The sequence below is a fragment of the Castor canadensis genome, chromosome 1, assembly GCF_047511655.1.
Source record: "Castor canadensis chromosome 1, mCasCan1.hap1v2, whole genome shotgun sequence".
In the NCBI taxonomy this organism is placed as follows: Eukaryota; Metazoa; Chordata; class Mammalia; order Rodentia; family Castoridae; genus Castor; species Castor canadensis.
Window position 1 is genome coordinate 183188353 of NC_133386.1, and position 25719 is coordinate 183214071.

The 25719-nt window shown below is 41.1% G+C and overlaps 1 protein-coding gene and 1 long non-coding RNA gene across 3 annotated transcripts; both read right to left on the reverse strand.

Annotated features, from left to right (window-relative positions):
- Window positions 1-362: 362 nt before the first annotated feature.
- On the reverse strand, window positions 363-19851 carry Mtch2 (mitochondrial carrier 2). 2 transcript variants are annotated; one of them, XM_020179092.2, is made up of 13 exons: window positions 19657-19851; window positions 17204-17288; window positions 16945-17051; window positions 12387-12413; window positions 12134-12196; window positions 10028-10085; window positions 9646-9697; window positions 9124-9183; window positions 7549-7642; window positions 6350-6397; window positions 5584-5651; window positions 4435-4510; window positions 363-1876 (listed from the first exon to the last, which is right to left on the reverse strand). In XM_020179092.2, exons 1-13 carry the CDS (start codon window positions 19741-19743, stop codon window positions 1790-1792), a joined length of 912 nt encoding a protein of 303 aa, XP_020034681.1. In that variant the 5' UTR covers window positions 19744-19851; the 3' UTR covers window positions 363-1789. The 2 variants fall into 2 exon arrangements, with proteins under 2 accessions (XP_020034681.1, XP_073901581.1); XM_074045480.1 differs by lacking the exons at window positions 16945-17051; window positions 17204-17288; window positions 19657-19851 and adding an exon at window positions 14543-16320.
- Window positions 19852-21440: 1589 nt separating this feature from the next.
- On the reverse strand, window positions 21441-24463 carry LOC141421517 (uncharacterized). Its single transcript, XR_012446078.1, has 2 exons — window positions 24282-24463; window positions 21441-21630 (listed from the first exon to the last, which is right to left on the reverse strand). It is a non-coding gene; the product is annotated as an uncharacterized lncRNA (long non-coding RNA).
- Window positions 24464-25719: the final 1256 nt, after the last annotated feature.

Here is a 25719-nt window from a genome sequence, read left to right on the forward strand (position 1 = left end):
ATACATACATATATATATGTATGTATATATACATGTATATATACATACATATATATATACATATATACATTTTTATATATACATATATATACATTTTTTTTTTGTAGTGTGGGAGTTTGAACCCAGGTCCTCACAAATGCTAGGCATCTGCTCCCATTGAGCTACACCCCCAGCCCTATATATTGGATTAGTATTTTGACAGAGCAGTCTCAGACCTTGGTTAAGAAGGCAGACCAATTCGCACAGGGAAAAAACAAAGCCTTGCTGCCCTCTGGTGGTGGACTGGCTATCACAGCCAGACGTACTTCTCAGGAGGAACAGGCAGACGGTAGTTGCACAGAAGCCACAGGATAAACATGGCACATTTTCCTAGATCATCTTTACTTGAAGACTTTTTTGGGAGAAAAAAGTAGGTAATGCAAAACATTTTTGTATTAAAACAAATGAAGATAATATCGAATATAAAATTTACATGACTTTTTGAGACAAAGTACTTTTTGACATCAGACATTTCAAGCTAAGCTACTCATGAGCTTCAGGTTTTATTCCTAAACCCTCTGAGAGGGGGAAGACACCTGCATGCTCATGCTATCTAATATTATGGGTACTGCCACTTTGATAGAGAAGTCTAGAAGCAGCAAAGTGCTTACTCATTTGGCAAAGTACCAGTGAAATATTTAAATAAGTAAACCACACGCTTTCTCATATTAGAGCATTTAAACCTGCTTTTAAAAGGCCTGAGTAAATAGGAGTTTTATACTTAAGTTGAATTTTTCCCTTCTAAAGTGATTTTTCCTCCAATAAATGTATATTAAAATGCCTAGCTGAAGCAATGACATGCGAGGTGGTCAATATCTTAAGAGCCCTGTGAACTTAAGTCCACATAACCAGATTATGGAGTTACAAACATACTTTCCAAGGGTATCATCAGGAATGAAAAATAAACCACTCACCTTCTACAATAAAGAAAAAGGAAACAAAATCAAACAGGAAGAAAAGATTATACACAATGAGAACCATACAATGATGAAATTTAGAGACTGGCCAGGACTTAGCAGAAAGAAGGGAGCTTCTGCTGCAGTATTTGTTTTTCACATTTTATGTAAAAACAAGAACTTTTTTGAGTGTGTGGGGGACGGCAATCATACTTCCTTTCCAAATCTTGCTTATTGTAATTGTCCTTTTTCTTTGTAGTCGGTGACAACTTTTTCTTTTTCAATAATAGACTGAGGGTATGGATACCTCATATGGAAATTTTTTATGGTAATTTAGCAACATATTGTCCTTTTTAAGAAATATGAGAGACAAGGTTAATCAATTATGCTTAGGAACATACAGTGGGAGGCAGACTGGTGAGTGCGGCTGACTTTTTAGGATCTGCTCAAGAACAGGTAATTCATAACCTCTTACATAGTATGCCTTTTTAATTTTCTTAGGTTTTATAGAATTATTTCTTTCTTACTGGGATTCCACTCTTCATTTTACAAAGCCTTAAACTGAGACTCAGATCACATGACAACCTGCTTGTACCTTTTTTTCTTTTCTGTTCAAGTAAAACAACAATCTAGAGCAAAAGTGTCCCATTTCAGAATAACTACAAGGGGGAATATCAATGGTAAATGATGTTGTGCTAGAAAAAGAACAAAATAGGCAGACACCAATCACCTCCATTTTCCCAAGATTAAATGATTATTAAAAAAGCGCATCACACTGTATAGAAATCAACATTCTCTCCCATAATTCTGTGCATTTGGGACTACAGAAATGTCACTGTCCCTGCCCCATATCTTCAAATTAACATCCTCAGGTCACAACAATAAGTCTTCCCAAAGGGAACCTTCCGGAAAAACAAGCTATTTCCTCGGCTCATATTTCCCTGAAAAAAAAAAAAAAGAACAGAAAATAAAGTCTAATGTGAAGATGAGGTCAGCCAATAAAAATCAGCAGAAACCCAAATGGACGTTTCTGGGAGACATAACTAAAACAACCAGGACATAATTGGGACCATCACTAGTGAGTAGAGATTTTATTATCTGATAGCCTGAGCTACTGTAGAAATAACTAGAATTTCTCATCAACAAAGCAAGAATCTCTTTCTTAGACAGACCGTGTAGTCTGAACTTGGGCTTTGCCACTCACTCAGTCACCAAATGAGTCAATACATCTACAGCACTTAGACCAGTGCCAACACTCATTAAGTGTAGCTTTTATTGTTATTTATTTTTTATTTCTTGATGGCACTGAAGTTTGAACTCAGGACTTCACTTTTGGTAGGGAGGGATTCTATCACTTCAGTCACACCTCCAGCCTAGTTATTTTTGTAGGACTGGGGATCAAACCCAGGGCCTGGCACATACACTAGGCAAGCACTTTACTAGTATCTTTTTTTTTTTTTTTTTTTTTTTTTTTGTGGTACAGGGGTTTGAACTCAGGGTCTACACCCTTGAGCCACTCTGCCAGCCCTTTTTTGTGATGAGTTTTTTTGAGATAGGTCTTTCAAAATATTTGCTTGGGCTGGCTTCAAACCATGATCCTCTTGATCTCTGCCTCATTAGTAGCTAGGATTACTATAAGCGTGAGCCACTGGTACTAGGATGCATTCTACTAATACCTTTTTAATGAAATGGTGAGGTTTCTAAGCAAAGCTAAAAAGATAAAAAAAAAAAAAAAGTCTTACAATTAAAGTAAGAATGTTCTGAGTCCATCTGAGTAGACTTTAGACAACTTGTGCATCAATCCTGGCATTCCCATTTATAGGCTATGAAATGTTGTTATGCAACTAGCATTAAATTGCTCTCAGCCCCAATTTCTTCATATGTGAAGTGGAATTGTAAAGAACAGTACTGGTAGGGGCTGGGGGTGGGGGGAGAGTTGGCACAAACAATGCATACACATGTTAAGAAAATGTAAAAACGGTAAGAAAAAGAATAGTACCCATCTTCATATGGCTATTTTGAGAATTCCACAAGTTCTTAACACTATGTCTGATATACAGCAGAAATCTAATCCAGATTTGCTGTTGTCTTAAGCATCTATAGATCAACTGTTTCTTAGGTAAGGTGTGTCTGACACCCTAATCCATTTTCTATCTACTTTCTTCCTATAGCAGGGGTTAGTTAGAAAGTAGGGAAAGAGAAGCTGGGGATATAGGTTGGTTAGAGTGTGCCTATCATGCATAAGGCCCTGGGTTCGATGCCTAGCACTGGAAAAAAAGTGTAAAATTCAGAATGAAACAGAATGTTCACTGTACATCTGTAGGTTTATACCGAAATCATTCAAGGGTTCTAGCTTGGATTCACAGAGTAGCATGTGTACTTTGAGCAAAAGCAACTACAGCAACACCTAGGCCTTTTCTTTCAGAGTATACAGTTTGGGAGAGCCTGAGCTTTGTGGACAAAGGTCTTTCATATGTATCAGTAAGCTGTAAAATAATGCAACAAAGAGCTTCTTTACTTTCTCCTGCAAAATTTTTGAACAAATGCTTCCTACTCAAAAACAGCTTTAAACTGATGGTCATTTTAAACAATCCCATGATAAATTTAGTCCACAGTACATTCATTATTTTAGCTTCTAATAAAGCTTTGCTAGACCAATCTAAAATGTCTGGGTGCAGATGATATTCCTTCCAGCAATAACAAGCAATAAATTGGAGTCTGGACAAAATCATCTACTAACAAAACTGTAGAAGTAAGTGACCAGCTCTGTAAGAATCACTGTGACAAAAATTCATCATAAATAATTTCATGGGCTGGAAGCATGGCTCAAGTGCCTCTGCCTAGCAAGCAAGCACAAAGCCCTGAATTCAAAACCCTTTACTACCAAAAAAAAAAAAAAATCTATCTTTCATCCCACATCCTAACTACATGAAAACACTTGAATATGTAAGAAGATTCTGAGGATTTAAAAAACAAGAAAAAGGTAAGTTTGAGGGGCTGGGAGGATAGCCCAGTAGCCCAGGGCTTAGCACACACGCGTCGCAAACGTGAGGACCTGGGTTCAATCCCCAGCAGCAAAATAAAGATGAGTCTGAAAAAAAATTTTGAGGTCAAGGCCATCATTTAAGTAACTAGAATAACCATCTACCTGGATCCTTTTGTAATTTGAATGTGATCACTCAAATGGCTTTCAGTTCGCATCTAGGGATTCTTAACTGTTAACCCCGCCAATGTTTCTAAGCATCAGTTCTACTATTAGAGTGATATGTAGAATACTGTAAAGGGTGGGTTTTTTCTTTCTTTCTTTCTCTTTTTATTTTATCATTTTTACATTTACTTACATATGTGTACATTGTTTATGTCATCTCCCCTTCACCCACCCAAAAGGGTGTGTTAACTAGCAATTAAAGAGTGAGCTGTAAGAGTTAACAGCTGAGATCACTGAGACATTATTTAAGAAAACAAACAAACAAAAGCAAAATGAGAGAGTGACAAATACCTCTTTTTGTAGCATGCACCAGCAATCTATCCAAGAAGTATATATTGGGGAGTAAGGAGGGGATCCACCGGCAAGCCTGAAATGGAAAAAAAAAATAGTTATTCATGTTAGTATCTACAAAACACTTTCTCAAGAGAGTTTGATCACCCATTTTTTTTTGGCAGTACTGACGTTTGAACTCAGGTCTTTGTGCTTGCTAAGGCAGGCACTTTACCACCGTGCCTCCAACCCATCATGAGTTTGATAAATCTTGACAAAACATTTCCCTATACTGATGGTTCCAGAGGTAGTTTGGGTACTTTTTTTTTTTTTGGGGGGGGGGGAGGGTGGTGGTGGTGTGTGTGTACTGGGTACTGTGGTTTGAACTTAGGGCCTCACACTTGCTAGGCACCCCTCTACCATTTGCAATACTCTGCCAGTCCAACAGTTTTGGTTCTAATGAAGCAAATTATACCACAGGAGAGAAAGATGAAGCATCCCACACTTAAATTTCAAATCAACAAATGAACAAAAACTTCAGTCATGTTTTCTACATTTAGGTTTCTCATTAGTGGACAAATGAAACCCTAGAACACAGGCAATTCCATAACTGCTGTGAAAGGGAAAGGGGATTAACAAATTAACTGTGTCCACAAATACACCAACAGATGTAAGTATTGCTGACTATATGCTCCTACTTGGGTATAATCCATAACCACTTCCTCCTGAAAAAATTTTCAAGAAACTCGTGGGGACATAGCTCAGTGACAGAGCTCCTGCTTAGCACTCGAGAGGACTTGGGTTCCATCCCCAGCACTCAAAAAATAAAGGTCCATTATTAGTCGGGTGCCAGTGGCTCACATCTGTAATCCTAGCTACTCAAGAGGAAGGATCATGGTTTGCAGCCAATCCCGAGCAAATACTTCAAGAGACCCTATCTTGAAAAAAAACCCATCACAAAAAAAGGCTGCTGGAGTGGCTCAAGCGCCTGCCAGCAAGCATGAGGCCCTGTGCCCCCAAAACCAGAGACTAGGACTATAACTCAGTGGTAAAATATTTGTCTAGCATGTGTGAGGCCTTGAGTTCAATTCCCCCCAACCCACCCCCCCACTTCACACTCCCCTCCCTTCCCCCCACTTGCGAAAAAAAAAAAGAATACAAAGTACTTACCCACAGTTGTTGACAGCCATAAGATTAGATACAAGCACAAAGGGATAGGTCAACATACTGGCAAAAAACTGTAAGACAATCAAAAACAAAAACAAAAAAACCAAACCATGTTATTAGTTGTCCTTATACTCTTCTTTCCTCTCCCTCAAAGGCCTACTATCATAATGGTCAAATATGCCAATGTTGATCTTGCTTTCTCAGTACCCCAGGGGGATATTTTTGAGCCTGGAGATGCTTCTTCCACATAATATACCCCTACAGCCAACATTTTAACAAAGGGCCAGAAGACTCTTATCCTGAGACTGATTCCTTATTGAAATAAACCTGAACTACATTACTTAGGAGGAAAAATAAGCATAACCAATACAAATGAAACATTCCTGACGAAAACAAGACAATATGAGCAGGACCATTTCTTCAATTACAATGTCAACTACTATAAAAGCCGACTATTAGCTGGGTGTGGTGGCATGCGGTCAGTCATCCTAGCTATTGCAAGACTATAGTGATTAAGGAGGGTGACGTTCTCCAGAGTGGGATGACCAGGATACAGAGTGAAGCTGCTCACACATATCAGACCAGGTGGGCTGTATTGCTGCTGTGAGGCACAACTATGTTATTCTTACCTTGGATAAACATTAACACATTTCAGGGAGATTTCCTAGCGACGTATCTGGAGGCTTTAAAGCAATGATTAAGCAGGCCAGATTTAAAAGAAAAACAAAATAACTATCCCTAGAAGGTTAAGAGGATTAAAAAAACTCACTCCTGTGACAGCTTGGGAATAACTTTTCATCTCATTCATGGTAGAAACCTGAAACAGGAAAAGAGCCTCTATCAGAATGAATCAGGAGATTAAGCCAATAGTACGTTAGTTGTCCACAAGCATAACAATATATTCTATTTTCTAAATTAGCAGTTTGACAGCATGAAAATTAATTTTGTGGATAAAAACATAAAACACTGATTGTGAGTATAAAAAGGCAGCAGTCAAAATGACCAACCTGACTCAGGACTGACAAACTCATTTATTTCAAAACAAAAGTAAGTGAAATTGGTAAACCCTTTACCATGACTTAGAAAAACAGTTCCTGGAAAACTTTACAATATATCCAAGAGACGATTCACTACCACTGTATACAGTCAGCTTTGTAACGAACACTTTGGAGAAGCTCCAGTACTATACTCAAGAAGCTGCCAGGTGCTGGTGGTTCACACCTGTAATCCTAGCTACTCAGGAGGCAGAGATCAGGAGGATCATGGTTCAAAGCCAGCCTGGGCAAACAGTTCACAAGACCCTATCTCAAAAAAAATCCTTCACAAAGGGAAAAAAAAAGGCTGGTGGAGTGGCTCAAGGTGTAGGTGGCATTCCAACCCCTAGTACTGCAAAAACAAAAACAGCTCAAGTGGTAGAGCACCTGCCTAGCAAGCATGAAGCTGTGAGTTTGTCAAACCCCAGAACTACAAAAAAAAAAAAAGTTTACATTAGGGTTTAGTCATATACTCCTTGACTGTATTCCATTTTTCACCATGTGACAGAGTTGTCTATGCACAAACAGGCCCCACAATTGCTTAGACAAAGGAAACAACTTCCAGCAAAGGCTCTCAAAATCTCTCAGGCTGAGGATTCTAAAAAGCCTAATACTCCAGAAATGTGGAAGACCCCACGTACCTCCTCTGCATCACTGTGTTCTCAAAATCAGGAATCAACAAAGAAGTGATATCCTTGAAGCCCTGAACAGTAACAGGGCTAGATCTCTTGAGCAAACTCAGTCAACACCTTAGGGATTTATAAGTGCATCTCTCTACAGAAAACAGTATGGTCATTCCATTAACCTTTGAGAATCACCTGATAATTTTTAGCTAAATAATGTTCTATCTGGCATATTAAAATCTTTACTTTCAACTAAAATAGTGAATACAGAAAAAACCCACACAGTACATCTCACCCAGGTCACAACCTACCCCACTGTCCAGTGCATAGGTATTGACGAGGTAGGCCAGTGAGTTACAGAGCCACAAGGAAATGATGTCACCTAGGAGGCGAGGAATTAGACCCCTACATGAAGACACAATAAAAATAAATACCAAAAAATGTGATAATTCACTTAATACAAACACTATTAGCGATTTCAAAACATTCTATAGGAATGAAAAGACCAAAAAAAAAAAAAAAAAAATCCCAGAATCTAGACCCCATACAAAGTTCAGTCAGTCTACTTAACACAACTATATCTGAGGCTAACCTCTTCCTTTTCTTCCTTCTCCTTTTTTTTTACTATTTATTTATTGCATTACTGGGGTTTGAACTCAGGGCCGTGGACTTGCTAAGCAGGTGCTGTACTGTTTGAGCCATGCCTCCAGCCCTGTTCCTATTTTTAAAAATGCAGGTCTGAACTACAGCATGGCTCACCTTATTATCAATAGTTATAAGCAGGAAAGCCAAAGATTTGTAAGGAAGAATTTTTTGCAGAAGAGAAAAGTTACCAAGTGAGAATGATCCAAACAGATATAGATGAAAAACATCAAGAAATGTTTCTAGGGTCTGGGTGACCTAGGAAATGCAGCATGGATCAGTGGGAAGGACATTACGCTACAGACTCAAGACCAGAGTTCAAATGCCAGCTCCATCATTTATCAGCATGGGGCAGGCAGCAAATGAATATCCCTGAGCATCAATGCCTTTTTTTAATCTCTAAAATAATAGCAGCCTTACCTATTTGCCAGAATACTTATTATGATACTCAAAAAGAGAAAAGTGGGTCAGGCATGGTGGTGCATGCCTGTGATCCCAGCACTCAGAAGGGGAAGGCGGAGGCAGGAGTTCAAGGTCAGCCTGGGCTACATATGAGAACCTGTCTCAAAAAAAAAAAAAAATCAAGTGGAAACATTCTGAAAACTAAAAAGGACCATTTAGTTAATGACAGAAGTTTCTGTTAGAAGAATGAGTGTAATAAATAAGAAAACAAAAACAAATCAAAAAAGAATGAGTATGAGAGTCTAAGTTCTACCAAAGCAAATTCAAGTCTTGCAAAAATGAATTCTCTCAGGATAAAAAAAATACACATCATTAAATAAATTAGTTTTTTAGGCTGAGGTGTGGCTCAAGTGGTAGAGTGTCTGCCTAGCAAGCTTGAGACCCTGAGTTCCCCCACCAAAACACCATGCTGTTCTTCATAGATACACACAATTAAATTTTAAAAAATTAAGTAATAGTAAAAGTGAATGCAAAAAAATTAGTTTTTCTTTTACTAATTGTATGTAATTGGGAACTTGCTATAAAGGTAGAAATTTGAAATAACTTTTTGTTAAAAAGCAAAACAAAATTCTAACTTCAAACGTTTAAAATATTTAGGAGAGCAAAGGTTTGGGATGTTTACAGCAAGAAACAAGTCAGCAGGGGTTAAGCGAAGTTCATCGTTAAGTAAAATGCCTGGGGAGTATGTTTTCCCCAAGGACTAAAGAAAGAGCCTTTGTCTCTTTCAAGAAAGCTTTTCTACTCACACAAACTCACATACAGACAAGTCAACATTTACTCACGCAAAAAATCCTAGGACGCCCTCTTCCCGATAGATGGTTGCTATGGAGTCACAAAGTCCACTAGGCACACGAGAAGGAAAGGTAAAGTACATTAAGATCATTCAGGAGTTACAAGAAAGTGATTTCTGAGTAGCTAAGATTACAGGTGGGAGCCACCAGCGCCAGGCTCAAGAAAGTGATTTCAATGATCATTTTTGACAAAGTCAAATTTACATCTCAAGGCGCCCTCCCCCCACTTCCGAACAGTCCCTCCCTCTGTAAGCACAGTGAAATTCAGAGAAAGTGAAGACACTAGCTACTAAGGGTCTGGTACATAAAGTTCAGGGTGAATTTGGCCTCAGTGGCTCTGCGATTTCCTCTGTGGTCCTGGGTAGGTTCCTAACCCTGCCTGAGCCTGTTTGTTCTTACTTATGGCTTTGCCCAAGTTAAATGACAAAAGGATTCATAAAAATGTGAAGCAGGAATGCTCTACTATTTTGCTTTCAATGGATCACCTTGAGTTCTTAAAAACAAAATGCTTACCAGTATTTGGCTTCTCTGCCAATGAATTGTATCATAGATCTCAGAGTGATCACTGTAGAACACAGAGAAAAGATTCTTAAAACTATGTTGATAAAGATTTTGATAGCCCTAAAAAAAAAAAAAAAGAAAAGAAAAGAAAAAGAAAAGGGTTTTTCCATCTAAAGACATTCTGCTATCTGGAAAAAATAGAGAAAAGTGGTAAAGGCTTTCCTAGCAAGTATGAGGCCCCGAGTTCAAACCCCAGTACCGCCAAAAAAAAAAAGAAAAAAACATTCAGGCAAAGCACGTCAGTCAAATCCTATGTCAATTTATCTAAGTGGCCTGGAGAGATCAAGTTATGAAAGACAAGAAATCAGAATTCAGTTAACAAGTGAAAACATACCATGGAAGGGATGTGTGATGACAGTAGCAGCAGAACGAGCAATCATCTCTCGAGTTGTCTAGAAACAATTAACACACACTTCTGAAATCTAAATAAGTAACACTCAAATTCCTGTCAGTGGACATAGCAGTATAGGATAAGAAACTGTTCATCATAGCTTTCCTGTCCTGGAGTGAGGAAGAGTAGTTTGAATGGGATGTGATATAATATTCTGTAATTCCATCACACCTCTTACTCAAGATTTTAATTGTTGAAGTTACTTTTAGATATCTCTCTGCAAAGGAGATTTGTTGTTTCCCCAATTTCACACATAAGACCAAAAAAAAAAGCAAAGAAACAGAGAGGGTCACCAGCTGGAATAAAATTAAGAAGTCTGTATCTAGATTTTTTTTTTTTTCTGGTACTGTGTCTTGAACTCAGGGCCTACACCTTGAGCCACCTACACTAGCCCTTTTTGTGTTAGGTATTTGAGATAGGGTCTCTCGAATTTATTTGCCCTGGCTGGCTTCTAACAGCAATCCTCCTGATCTTTGCCTCCTCAGTAGCTAGGATTACAGACATGAGCCACAGTGCCCAGCTGTGTATCTAGATTCTGAAACTGCTCTGTTATTGTGAGTAATTTCTAAGAGACTCTGATATCTACGCTAGACAAATGTCAGTCTCTATGTAATCTGTACCAACATCTCAGGGAGAACAGAACAATTCTGATTTGTTTTTCGATCACATCCCTGTAACTATGAGTTACTGTATTTATCTTATATGTTTCTAGTCTAGGACTCAGTAAGGATGTAATAAAGAAAATTAAATTATAATACTTAGAGGTAGGTCCTGGGGTTGAAAATGTAGCAGGGTTGTCATTCACTTTTGCATTGACAGAGTCTTCAGTCACTGAGTTAAGACATCCTTCACTCCCATACTAATAGTGACTATGAGGAGATCCTGTGGACCAGGATGGCCTAGCTCAAGTTAAAAAAATATAAAGTGCCCATTATTACATCCCTTTTTCTTTTTCTTTTTTAAGGGGGAGGAGGCAGAAGTGACTTGTCTTTAGGTAAATACAAAATGTGAAGACTAAGAAGTAAGAGTGGTTCAGAAAGTTTTTGTTTTTTTTGAAATGCTGGGGATAGAACCCAGGGCCTTGTGTATGCTAGGCAAGTGCTCTACCACTGAGTTACATCCCCTTGTAAGAGTAGTTCTGAAAGCCAGGCATGAGAGAAATTCCAATGGCAAAAAAGTAGGTGTAGGAAATGAGAGATAAGGAACATTTCAGAGTCAGAATAATATCACGAAGGAATCTCTGGATAAATAACGTAACATGCAAAGGACCTGGATGCTTCTGTGCTAAAGGTTTTCAACACTATTAGAAGATAGACAGGGCTAGCTTAAGTGGTAGAGCACTTGCCTAGTGAGCAAGACGTCCGGGGTTCAGTCTCTAGTACTTCAACAATAACAAGAAACTTTCAGTAAAAACCACTTCGATGTTTAAAGAATGGGCAAAATGATTTTCCCTGAATTGCACCTATTCCAAACAGCAAGCACTGCTCCTCTCTCTGTTTAGGTTATACAAGTAGGAAAGTCCAATTTATTTTATTTTGTTTTTTGATTTTTCTTAAAGGTTTATTTTTATTTAATGACAATATTGAAGTTTGAACTCAGAGCCTTGGGGATGCTAGGCAGGTGCTCTACCACTTGAGCCATGCCTCCAGTCTGATTGTTTTTTTAATTTACACAAGTCCAAGGATTTTTTTCTGATGGCACTGGAGTCTGAACTCAGGGCCTCACACTTGCTAGGTAGGTACTGTTACTGCTTGAGCCACTCTACCAGCCCTAGATTTTTGTTTTCTGAGACAGAGTTTCACTATGTTAGCCCAGGCTTGCCTTAAAAGTACTATGTAGTCCAGGCTGGCCTTCCTCTTGCCTCTGCCTCTCAAGTGCTGGGATTTCAGATGTGTACCACCATGCCTGGCAGAAGGCCCAGTTTAAATTGAAGGCTTAATCTCATTTGGGAACAGACACAGAATTACAGGCCTTATTCTGATTCCATAGTTGCCAGACTACTTACAGTTTGATCCAGTGAAACAGAAAGAGATATTATGTATTTCTCACCTCTTTGATAACTCGGTCAAAGGAAGATGAGCCTTCTTTTTGTATATTTCCAGATCCTGAATCCTGGAAATAAAAATCAAGAAGTTAAGAGATCTTGTGACTTTAAATAGAATTGTTCAAACTGTTGGTCACCCCATAAGTCAACACTCCACTGAAATTAAAGGAAAACTACTTGGCTTTTTCCTAAAAGGGCGCAACTGGCAATAACTTGCTAGAGAAAGGGGATCACACATAAAAATCACCTTCAACATACCTCAGGTTTGTCACACTCCTGGTAATGCTACAGAAGAAATGAAAAGAAAGAATGATTAGTGCTATTAATATGTTATATGTGAAAATGCATAAAATGAAGACTATTGATAGAAAACAGCTGATTTTTTTTCTGCTAATTAATTTCTACTCCTAATTAATCGATTAGAAATAAATGTCTCTAAGATGACTTTATCACAAAGTTTAACATATTGGTCACCTTGAAGAATAAGCAAGTGCTCGTGAAAACTCTTTTTATTAAAAAAAAAAGGGGCCAGGTGCTGGTGGCTCACACCTATAATCCTTGCTACTCAGGAGGCAGAGATCAGGAGGATCAAGGCTCAAAGCAAACCCAAGCAAATAGTTCATGAGACCCTACCTTGAAAATACTCAATAAAAAAAAGGGCTGGTGGAGTGGCTCAAGTAGTAAAACACCTGCCTACCAAGCGTGAAGGCCCTGAGGTCAAACCCCAGTACCAACTACAGCAAAAAAGCTGAGATGTAGCTCAGTCACAGAATGCTTACCTAGCATGAGCAAGACCCTAGGTTCAATCCCCAGTATTGCAAAAGATAAGTGAACAATAGACAAACAAAACAACCCCAATCAAAAAAAGGAAAACAAACAAGAAAATCTAAGAACAATATTTTCTAAACGTACATGTTTTTCTGATGGCACTAGGGATCTGAACTCACAGCCTCATGCTTGCTAGGCAGGCACTCTTATTGCTTGAGCCACTCTACCATATCTAAACATCCATGTTTAATGGAAAATATGTTGGTAAAAACACAGCCTAGGGTTCCTATTTTTTTTTTGGTGGTGGTACAGGGGTTTGAACTCAGAGCCTCACACTTGCTAGGCAGGCACTCTACCACTCGAGCCACTCCACTAGCCTTTTGTGTGTGTGTGTTGGTTATTTTCAAGATAGAGTCTTGCAAACTATTTTCCTAGGTTGGCTTCAAACCGTGATCCTCCTGATTTCTGCCTCCTGAGTAGCTAGGATTGTAAGCGTGAGCCACTGGCACCAGGCCAAAATTCTCATTCATAACACATTTATGAACATAGCAAAGGACAATTTTGTCTGCAGAAACACTTTCTAAATACTAAGACTACCTTAAAAGTTAATTCGGCATGACCTACGTTCTAATAGGTGCAACTGAAAAAACAGTACAATCAAAATAATAGTACAAGGTTTTAGGTTAGAAGTAAAAAGAAGCTGGGCACTGGTGTCTCACATTTAGAATCCTAGCTACTTGAGGAGCTGAGATTGGGAGGATTGAGGTTCAAGGTCAGCCTGGGCAAACAGTTTGCGAGACTCCCATCTCCAAAGTAATCAGATCAAAATGGACTATGGGTGTGGCTCAGGCTACTTCCTGCCTTGCAAGTAGTAAGTCCTAAATTCAAATAACAGCCCTGGCTCCCCACCCCCCAAAAAAAAGTAGTTAAAAGAAGCTGGCTAAAAGGATCACTAAGAAACGAACAAATCTAACTTTGATGTAGTTTTTCTATTTTGAGACACGTCTGTGTAGCCCAGGCTGGCATGCAACTCACAATCCTCCTGCTGGGATTATAGATGTGTGCCACCACATCTGGCCTGGTAATTTTTATTTTTTGGAAGGATGATGCACATTTTATTTATATCTGCCTTTGCCACATGCGTGAACTCCCAATGTAGGAAAGGACAGTGGGTTTTGGAGGAAGGAGGCATCAGAATGTGAACATAGAAGTTCAGCAGGATATCCTGCTATTCTGAGCAAGGGGCACCTGTGTGGGTCAGAACTTGTGTTGTCCTCCCTTCCCTCCAGGACATCTGTGAACATAGGTTCTTCTTAATACCAGATCACTCTCTCCTCTTCCTACAGGCAAGAAACCCAAACTTCTCTATCATTTCATCTTCTTTTCCTGCTCTTCCCATCCCAAGTTCTATTCCTGGGGACATGGAACAGCAAAACCCATAACCTCTTTCGCTTGCCTTCTTGTCACCCAGCCTGCACACAGACTCCAGACAACTGGTTGACTCCAGCCACCCCAAGGCCTCCCAGCTGTCTGGGTCTAGAACAGGACAGTAAGCATGAGTGCCTTATTATTAGGCAGGATTGTAAGGGCCACTATGGCAAGATCTGGGGGCAGAAAGAACGAAGAAGCCAAGGACATGGGCTTACTTATAAGTCCCCATCGGCTCCAGATTGAAACGTCCTTTTGCAGATAGCGAAGCAGTTTCTGGGCTGACATCCCAGTCTTTGTCTTTAGTTCCTTCAATCATTTTTGCAAAGTCTGGGTCCACAGAGGCCTCCCAGGCCAAATGCTGCATGTGTGAGTCCTGGTGACCTGGGGCATAGCTCAGCACACTCACACTGTTTCCTCTCTTGCCAGGACCTGAGGCATAGTGTCTGGGGCAGTCTTCCCTGCACAGTGCAATGCCCAGTCCTTGAAGGGCTGCAGAGCAGAGAGGGATGAGATGTTAACCATGGTCCTGGTGTGGCCGAGCCTGTCTGGGAAGGCCTCCAAGATGTTGGGAGCTCTGGTGGAGCATGGAGGCAAATTCAGAACCTAACAGTTGTTCACTTCATTTGGGTCACTCAAGTTCGTGAAGACTTGAAACATGGCTAGGAGTGCCCACGAAGCTGATAAACAGCAGTCACTGAACTCTTGGGTCTGGGGTATTTGAGTAGGATACTAAACAGTTGTTCCAAGCCAGTGTCCAAGCTCAGGTCAGCAGGCTCCTGCATCTCATGCAGGCCAGGCTGCCCAGTATCCAGCTCAGCCTCCATCTTAAGAATAGCACTGAGTTGAAAGACAGCAGCTGAATAGGAACAGCACCTGGTAGAAGCCACAAGAGGACCTCGTCAACCCCTAAAATGTGCCCCAGATCTCCTTCCTTGCCACTGCCATCCTCCATGCCACCAAAACTTCCACCAGCTGGTGCTGGGACCTGGGGTCTGGCAGGGCAGCCATTGTGAGAGAGGCCTTAAGGGAAGTAACCCGAAGCCCTATTCCTTTCCATCACTTTTGACCTGACATTTGCAACAACAAATCAAACACCTCAAACATGCAGAGAAAAAGTTAATTCACCTATGTACCTACCACCAAGGCACAATGCCCTTCAAGGGCTGGGCACTGCACTGTGCGGAAAGGCTGCCCTGACACAATGTCCCAGGTCCTGGCAGCAGAGGAACATAGTGTGAGGGTGCTGAGCTATGCCCAGGTCCCCTAGATACACATATGCAGATGGCCTGGAAGGCCTCCATGAACCCTTAACATTTTTCCAATATCCCTGGCCTATTTAAAGCCCTACCAACAGAACTTAAGTTCTACCCCTCAACACTTTCCTTTCAAAAGTAACCACTATTCTGCATTGATGTTCAATTTGATCACTTTCTTTCTTTCTTTTTGGTGGGACTGGGGTTTGAACTCAGGGCTTCACACTTTCAAGGCAGGTGCTCTCCTGACTGAGTCATGTATCCAGCCCTGATTAGGTATTTTTCTAAACTTTAAAAATTTATATAATACATAAACATAATACTGCACAAAACAGAAATGGACAACACAATAAATACAAAAGGCAGATATCCATAAAGTCATGACCCAAGTCAAGAAAAGTCATTGCCATTACCTAGACAACTCAAATAGACCCTTTTTCCTTTTCATGTAAGTTCTTATTTTTTGGTATTGGGGGCTTTGCACATGCTAGGCAACCATTACCATTGAGCTACATCCACAACTGCTAAGCAACCTCTTTTTATATTTTGATGCTTATTTTTTTTATCACTTTACATTTACTCACATGTGTATACACTGTTTGCGCCCGTTCCCCTATCCTACCCCCACTAAGCTCTTTTTTTTTTAGGTTATTTATTTTTGTAGTACTGGGATTTGAACTCAGAGCCTTGCACTTGCTAGCCATAGCTCTTTTTTAAATGGTTTTTTTTTTTTTTTTTTTTTTTGGTGGAACTGGGAGTTTAAACCCAGGGCTTCAACACTTGCAAAGCAGGCACTCCACCACTTCAGCCATGCCTCCAGTCCATTTTTGTTTTGGTTATTTTGGAAATAATGGGGTTTGAACTCAGGGCCTGGTGCTTGCTAAGTAGGCCCTCTACCACTTGAGCCATGCCCCCAGCCCCTGCTCTGATTATTTTGGAGATGGGATCTCATAAACTATTTGTCCAAGCTGGCCTCAAACCATACTTCTCACAGTCTTTGCCTTGCTAGGATTACAGGTGTGAGCACTGGTGCCTGGCAGGTTTTAAAAAGCGTTTCACTAATACTAGAAATCAAAAAAAAAAGAATAATTTCAGGAAAAAAGTGTATGTTTTAATCAGCTTCTTTCCTCCTCCAAAGAAATAAATTGAGCTGTTCAGGTGATCACAAGTGAGTAATTTCTGCTCAAAATGACTGTTTCGGACGAAGTTCATATAGGCCAAAATCAATTACTTCATTTTGGACAAATTCCTCATTTCCTGGGAAAAAAGACTAGAGTCATAAATATAATTGCTCTCAAAGTAGAATAAACTGTGCACAAAAGGCAACCAAAATTTATGGGAGGATGAATTGATTTTCCTCTTACCTGTAAAACTTTACCATGGACCACAGTTCCAAGGACTCCTGAGCACAGTCTTGGAGTTAAGCCTGTGAACAACCCTCGCCTCCCATCAATGCTTGCAATGTGCTGAGCTAAGAACACAAGTCAGAGATTTAGGTTCTAGTCCAAAGATATGGTTACAAAGAAATTTTAAGGCAACATGACTTCTATATATTTTTTCAGTAACTCCGACCTATCATAGTCCTCAATGTCATCCAAGCCCAAACAAATCAAAGACACCTACCATAACAAAAGAGACCAGGAAGCTGACATACTTGCCGCCCAAAAATATTTCGTCCTATTGTTGGAGGAAGAGGCTCAAATCCCACCTTTAAAAACAAAGGAACACAGCAAAACTAAGAATATTTCCAATAATGCCTTGGCTGCAAGATCTTGAATAAATAAAAAAATCTGGCTTTAATTTTTGTTTTTTTAATGGATGGGGGAGGGCGTGGCCCTCAGGGACAGGTGTCCAGCACTCGCTTGGGGTGCAGTCATCCCCCCTCCCCTGTTGCCTTCTTGCTTTAAATTTTTGCAACAAAGTCTTACTATATAGTCCATCTGGCCTCAAACTCATGATCCTCCTGCCTCAGCCTCCCAAGAGCTGGGATTACAGGTATGAACCACCCCATGCTGGCCACACTGGAGTTTGAACTCAGGGGCTCTTGCTAGGCAGGCACTCTACCACGAGTCACTCCACCCGCCAGGCTTATAATTTTTAACACAAGTGAAAATTCTGTTTTCCAATACCATCCTTATCAATTTTTTTTTTTTTTTGGTGGTACTGGTTTAACTCAGAGCCCCATGCTTGCTCCACTACTTGAGGCACTTCCAAGCCCTTATCAGTTTTTTTTTCTGTCAAGTTGATTAAGACTGAGTTCAAGAAACTTCACGTTGCCTTTTGGTTCAAAGTTCGTGAAGTAAACCATGTAGCTAATATAGACTAAAATCAAACTGGAAATAGAATAAGAGAACTTTTGTGTTGGGAAAGCTAGTTTCCTGAGGAAGAAAGAAAATCTAGGGCACTTTTTACATTTGAACAAAATGAGAAGATATTCACTAAGCCAGTATAATACTAAGCTAGACAATACATTTAAAAGGCAACTGCAGAAGGTGTGGCTCAAGCAGTACAGCACCTGCTTTGAGAGTGAGAAGCCCAGAGTTCAAAGCTCAGTCCCACCAAACAAAACCACAAAAAACCCCGCAAATGCAGCTATAGCTGGATAACTCACTTAGGAAATAATTACAAGCTAGATTCAAGTTATATGAACAGACTGCTTACCACTTTATTTTTATAATATATTCATGATTCCTAGTGCTCAAGGCATAGTTGGAAGAATGACTCTCCATTGTTGCAATTCCTCAATCTGTTCTAATAACTCCTGTGTGAGTTCCCTAAAAGCACCACCATGCAACTATTTAAAAAACTGAGCATTTGGGAATTTCACCGAAACCCGAGATACTTGGCAACACACAGATGTTGCGAAATCAGAACTAAAGATATTCAAGTTTTTGAGGTAAGAGCTCTGAATATCACTAAAAAACACTACTTTCTGTAGAACCAATGAATTCATACTAGATGTTCTGCAAAATGCAGTCATCTCAGATGTAATCTAGTTCCACATGTGCCAATTCTGTTTTAGACATCACAGTACACTTCAAAGTCTTTGTTCTAGGATCAACTCAGCAACAAATAACTTGGATTAGTTACAACTCAATAAGAAATGCAGTCTTTCCCAATGTCTTGCGTATTTTTTACAAAAAGGTAAACAGTGAGGTCAGGGGTTCTTCCTTAGCACACATAAGTTAATTATGTCAACCCTCGATTAATGTCAAAAAAAAGTGACTTGATCATAACAGGGAAACTTGAAAAGCAATTGAAAATCTGTCTGTCATCAGCTAAAACGTGGCCTGCTTGCCCGTGAATATAAAATACCATTTAAGACTTATTTTACAGATTAGAAACTAACTAGGGGGAAGCAAGACTAGACATTCGGGAGTTTCATGCTCATGTTTAAACTCGTCCAAACTCTGCGTTAAACTGATTTCCAGTTCGGACAAACGTGGTTGTCCTTGTCATGAACCACATGGACTGCTGCTGGAGAGCACTCAATGGACCCTTCAGAAATTTGAGTTCATTATTACTTCTGAATGAGCTCCTTGTGTTTATCAGGGTATCCGGTGCTAGAATCTCTGAACAGAATTGTCAGTAGCAAAAAAAGAAGAAAGAAAGGCGAATAAAAAGAGTAAAATGTTGGCTGTTCTCTAATTTCAAATTTGTCTTCAATTAATTATTTACCGTCTGGCGTTTGGAATTTTTTTTGGGGGGGAGAGGGAGCGAGACGAGGTGAATGCTAATTTGAAAGGGGCGAAAGGGAAGGGCTGGGAAGCTCTGGGTGGCGGCCGGCCAGGACCAACCTCAGGTTAGGGAAACAAAGTTCAGAGGAGGCTCGGGTAGGGTAGGGTGGCAGTTGGCTACGGGAGAAAGAGCCGGTCCCACCGCCGGAAGGGGAGGCCCAAGATGGGGGGTCGCGGGACCGCGGAAGTTGTTCCTGCGGGGAGGGCCAGGGCAGCAGAAGAGGGGCAGCATCTGGGGAGGATGAAGGCCTGCGGAGGCTGGAGCCGATCCTCAGGGCGCCGTGGGTAGTGGCGACCCAACAGGGCGCTGGAGAGGAAGGGAATGGCGACGACTCATACCTGGATGAGCACTTTCACGTACACGAACGGCTGGGACAGGATGGTGAGACCGGAGCCCAGGAGCACCTGACTGGCCGCGTCCGCCATGATGGCACCCGCGGACGGACAGACAGACCGAGCTACCGAGCGACACTGCCGGTCCCAGATCACGTGCCAGGGCCGCCGGCTCCACTGGCCCGCCCGCGGCGCGCGCGCACGCACGCACCGGCGCGCGTCGCCCCACCCATTCCTCGCCCACTGCCCCGCCCAGAGAAACGGCAGGCGCTCGCGAGCAAGCGCGGGGGCGGGGCGGAGCTTGCGGACCAGGAGAGCATGCGTCTTGCGGGAGGATCCCGGCCGTCCTCTGCGAATGACTTTCTCTTGCGCATGCGCAGCCCGGAAGTGTCCGGACAGAGAAAGTTGGGAGTGGTAGTGGGGGCGGGGGGAGGATTGACCCTGACGGGAAAGGCAGTCAGAGGAATAAAAAGAATGGAAAAGGAGTCTTCCTTATGCTTCTCTCCTCACTCTTTGGGCATCACCAACGCAAGATTTGGCGGGTATTCCGCATCGGAGTCACAATGGTCCGATGGCCAGCAAACCCTAGATAAATCGTCTGTGGGTTGCTCTTCTTGCATTCACCCATTCAGTTAGTGTTATCCTCTCAGAAACGCCATCTCGGATCACTCTACCTAAATTCATCTCCTCCTTATTCGCTACTCAGTGACTTGTAGCACCCATCCCTGTCTGAAAATGTTTCCTGCACAGGAATGTAAGCTCCATGAGTTCAGGAACTGAGAAAGCCTTTGTTCGCAGTTGTATCTCCAGTGCCTGGCAGGGACCAGGTACTCAGTAAAAAGTCCCTGCACAAATAGTATTTCAGTGTGGACCAGACTACAGGCTGTTAGAATTGAAAAAAGTGTTTTCCCAGCCTTTCAGCCCTGCTCATACGCTGCATATCAAATAAAGGTTCAGTGAGGCAGAATCTCACTGAACAGAAAAGGAAGTACTGAGAAAAGACTTGCATTTGGATTCTCGCTTTTCTTTGATATCTATTTGTCCTTTATCTTCCTTGTTTTGGGGGGATCGGCACTGAGGTTCGAACTCTGGGTCTCATGCTTTCTAGGCAGGCACTCTTAACACTTGAAGCACTCCATCAACCCTTTTCTGTGTTGGATATTTTCAAAATAGGGTCTCGCAAACTATTTTTCTGGGCTGGTTTCAAACTCTGATCCTCCTGATCTCTGCCTCCTGAGTAGGTAGGATTACAGGCATCAGCCACCAGCACTGGTCTCATTTATCTTCTTTGATGTTTCAGTGTTTTGTATCTAAATCTAAGGATAACACTAATACTACCCTCTCAGGGTTATTAATTATGAGCATTAAGTGAAATAGTGCATAAGAAATTCTTTTTTTGAAGACTGTATATTAAAAATACAAATGTTAGTTTTAATTAATATTGCCCTGTACTCAGCACAGAACTAGGTGACATTGGGAGGCAGTTTGGAGATCAGAGGGTGAATGGACTTTGAAGTCCAAAGGACCTGGTCCAAATTCTGCCTCTGTCAATTACTGTGTGACCTTAGGCAGATCACATTACCTCTGAATCTTAGACAAATGCATATAGTAATGTCTACTTCATAACCAGAGAGGAATGGATGAAATAATATGCCTGCCCAACCTGGAACACACAAATATGTAATATCAAAAGAAAAAATGAAATGGTAACTTTAGAATTCTAAGAAACTTATAAGGTGCTTTTAACTAAATCCAGAATTTTAAAAAAATAATCAGAACCAGAGAGGCCATTTAGTAAGAAGACTCTTTATTCCTGGATGTATGCATTGGTGGGGTCAAAAAATATCCATCACTTCTGTCCCACTGTTGTCTGTGTGCAATGAGTGGCACAAAGCCTTCTGCAAGGGTGGATGGTTGGACAATCAGGCATATTCTCCAATGGTGCAGGACAGAAGCTGCCCAGGAAGTTTAAGGAACAATCTGCAGAGGGGAGGAAACCGAAGTCAGTATTTTAGATAAGAGAATTGCCAAAGGTACAGAACTGCTATGTACAGCTTTCCAAGTTATGCATTGCACAACTTCAAATTCATAAAAATGATGCTCTGTGTTTACTACAGTAAAGGAAGTCATGCCAGCTGGGTCCTTGAATTCTTTGCCACTAACTTAATTTTGTCTAAAAATGATCAGAAGTTCTCATCCAGTTAATGTGTCAGACAAACTGTCTTTGCTGGACTTCCACCTTCCTCCTGTCTTTCTCAAGCTTCCTAAGAAATATCCAAAATGGCTGTCATGCACCTCTGAGGGCCAAAACCTTACAGAGAACATAAGCAAAGTGTCGTGGCAGGTTCATATCTTTCACACTATCTTCACATGCTTTAGAACTTTGTTTTTGAATCTCTCTCTCTCTTTTTTTTTTTTTCCAGTACTGGGGCTTGAACTCAGGGCCTACACCTTGAGCCACTTCACTGGCCCTGTTTTGCATTGGGTATTTTTTGAGATAGGGTCTCTTGAACTAGTTGTCCAGGCTGGCTTCGAACCTGATCTCTGCCTCCTGAATAGCTAGGATTACAGACATGAGCAAGCGGCACCTGACCATTATCAAATCTCTTATAATTGGAAGGTGTATTCCAAACTATACTACCCCCTTTTTTCTTTTCAAGAAGGAGCAGGTGTTCTTTGATAGGTCAGGGTTCCACCAGCATTTCACCATTACTTTCCTAAACAGAAGTCTGGGGAATGACAAAGATCATGTTGCCTGGAAGCAGGGTCAGAACTTGGCTTTGAATCCAACACTGAGAACTGGAGGAAATGTAGAAATCACTGTCTTTCAGCATGAGTCCTTGTTTTTAACAGATTTAGGATCTTCCAAACTACTGGAGTAGCTTAAGCCTGGTTTTGTGAAAGTTGCCAGAGAAACCAGAAGCCACCTGCACACCTTGGCTCATGGCCCCTTCCTCTACCTTCAAAGAGCACTTATCAGCCCAACCTCTTCTTGTGGCCACATCTCCTTTTCGTGACTCTCACCCACCTGCCTCCTGCTGATTGCATTGGGCCCATTCAGATAATCCAGGGTCTTCTGGAGTCTTAATTAAATCACACCTGTAAAGTCCCTCTAATCATAATGAAGAGTTATGTGACCCAATACGTTAGTAGTGCTAAGCTGAGACATCCTGATATAAGTGTACCTACTTTTTTTCCCTTCAGTGCCTCACACATGCTAGGTCAGCAGTCTTCCACATCCCAGTCCTAAGCATATCTACTCTTAACAAGGACAAAACACTTAAGAGTCTCACACACAAGCAGCAGGAAAACGTGGATATTTGGCATATTTTGTACAGGACTGGGGAAGGCTCATTGACATCACCTTTCACCATTCGCACCCGTAAGTCCCTGTGTGGAACACTGAAGGAAAGGGAATGATGACATTGCAGGCGCATGGGCCTCTGCTACTCAGACTTGTGTTTAAATGTTTATTTAAAATGAAAAAGTAATGTTTCTCATTTGTACTTAAGTATCAGCGCCTCTTGCAAAGCCAAATGGTGGCAAATTATGTTCTTTCTCAGGCATTCTGCTGCAAACAATAAAACAGAACACTGAGGGGGAAATTGTGGTAGATGAGGAAGGGCCATTTCAAATCAGTGAGGAAAAGGTCTTCATTAAGAGTTCGGGGAGATGGAAGTACAATTCATATGATAGCACGCCTGCCTACCATACTAGCTCAACTCCAAGTACTGCCAAACAAAAGAGAAAAAAAACCGAGTTTTTGGATGGACAGGGGATCACTGTAGTTAGAGTAAATTGTAGGTGGAACAAAACTTAAATATAAAAAGGAAATGCATAAATGTACTTGAATAAACTAGTAAAGAATTTCACTAGAGTTCGCCTGGATTGTACCACTTATTAATTATGATTTTGTGCAAGGTATTTAGCCTTGCTGCCCTCATTACTCTCTGTCTCTCTCTCTTTCAGACTAGGGTTTGAACTCAGGACTTCACACTTGCTAGGCAGGCACTCTACCACTTGCACTATTCTGCCAGCCCAGCCTCTGGTTATTTTTGGAGATGGGGTCTCTCAAACTATTTGGCCAGGCTGGCCTCAAACTGAGGTCCTCCCAATCTCAGCCTCCCAAGTAGCTAGGATTACAAACCACTGGTGCCTGACTGCCCTCAGTTTTGTCATAATACAATGGAGATAATAACAAGCCTTCTCTAGAGAACTGTGAAGACTAAGATCTGTAACCATAACCCTAGCTCTTTTTGATTTTAGTTTAATTTTATATAGGGTCTTGAGTTTTTGCCCAGTCTAGCCTTAGTCTGAGATTCTCCTACCTCTGCCTCTTGAGTAGCTGGGATTGTAAGTGTGTTTCTTTTAAGGCAATTTGCTTCTATGTCTTTCTTCCTCTCTCTGTAAGTGTTTCACTATGTTGCCCAGGCTGACCTTGAACTCCTGGGCTCAGTTATTCTCCTTACTTCAGTCTCCTGAGTGTCTGAAACTATATGTTTGTACCACTGCTCCTGACTTAATCATTTTATATATACTGCTCTGTAGTTATTTCCCATGAATCATTGCTTACTTTGTGAATTTATATTTTCTTCGTGTTTTTTACTAGTTAGGTTAATGAACACTCTTACCTTTTTCCTCCCCAAATGATCAATATACTTTTGGATGATTTCATTGCGAGCAATGAAAGCAGTTGATGCTGTCAGATAAAAGCAAAAGCTTCAGTGCTCAAGAGAGAAAAGCCAGAAAGAAGAGTTCAGCAGATCAGTGCGATGGCATCTGAGTCAGCCCTCCTGGCCTGGAGAGATCGAAGTCTGCGTCACAGCAGAGTGAGGCCTCTCCCAGCTTCTCTCACTGCAAACACAGAAAAAAGCCTCCATCACACTCCTATTGGTTTGGCTTATTATACTTTACAGATTAGGAGGTGACTATTTTTAGATCCAAGTTATATATAAAGGGTTTCCTTGGTTGAGGATATTTATTACATACATGTATTAAAACATTGCATTGTATCTCTTAAGTTTGTACAATTGCTGTGTGTCAAACACAAAATTTTAACTCACTTTGTCCTTAACTGCCTTGCTTATTGTTGGCCCCTGGCCTGGCAGAGGCTCATGAAACTGAGGAAATACTTTGGACCCGGCCAGATAAGGAGGATTTATTACAGTCGAAGTTGCTGACAGGTGGCAGCCATCACTGCCCCTTCTTAGAATGTCCCCTTATAAATGAATCTTGTGTTTTTTTTTTTTGCTTTCTAATTTTATTAATTCCTTCCATCTGCTTCTCTTGGCTTTGTTCTTTTCCAGCTTCTTGAGTCAGATGCTGAACTAGTCTTTCATTGCTGCTCCAATTACAAACTTAGAAGCTTATAACAATATAGATTTATTATCTCATAGTTCTGCAGGTCAGATGTCCAGTAAACTTGGCCGACTTCTCAGCTCTGCATCCAATGAGGCTGAAATGAAGGTGTTGGCCAAGTGGGCTATCATTGTCATCTGGAGGCCCCAAGGGAGAATCTGCTTCCAGGCTTATTCAGATTGTAGCAGGATTCAAATTCAGTTCCCCGTGGTTATACAACTGAGGTCCCTATTTCCTTGTTGGCTGTTGACTAGGGCTTGTTGGTTTTTATAAGCTCCTAGCATTCCCCTGCTCTGGGTTCCCTTTCTTTCTCCCTTCTCCCTCCCTTCCTGTCCCCTCCTTCCTTTCTGGTTGAAAGCTCCCTCTTGCTCCAACCAGCCAATGGTCAATCCCTTCTCCCCAAAAAAAGTAACTACTACTCTGACTTCTTTTTTTTTGCAGTGCTGGGGCTTGAACTCCACCAGCCCTTTTTTGTAATGTTTTTTTTTTTTTTTTTTTTTGCGATAGAGCCTCTCAAACTATTTGCTCTGGCTGGCTTCGAACTGTGATCTTCCTGATCGCTGTCTCCTGAGTAGCTGGGATTACAGGCATGAGCTGCAGGCACCTGGTTCATGCCTCCTATTTTTAAAGTTCTTTTGTACTTTTTGGCATAACGAAATATTCCAGGCTCCTAAAGCTAATTATTTTTCTAATGAACCATGATTCCTTTTG

Bases quoted from the DNA above. Each gene is read 5' to 3' on its own strand.
- Mtch2 (XM_020179092.2), bottom strand. From the start codon at position 19,743: ATGGCGGACGCGGCCAGTCAGGTGCTCCTGGGCTCCGGTCTCACCATC. The intron at 4,511-5,583 runs GTAAGTACTTTG...TTTCCATTTCAG, and splicing joins ATGGCTGTCAACAACTGTGG to GCTTGCCGGTGGATCCCCTC. The intron at 1,877-4,434 runs GTATTTGTCACT...TTTTTTTTTCAG, and splicing joins GGTGCATGCTACAAAAAGAG to GGAAATATGAGCCGAGGAAA.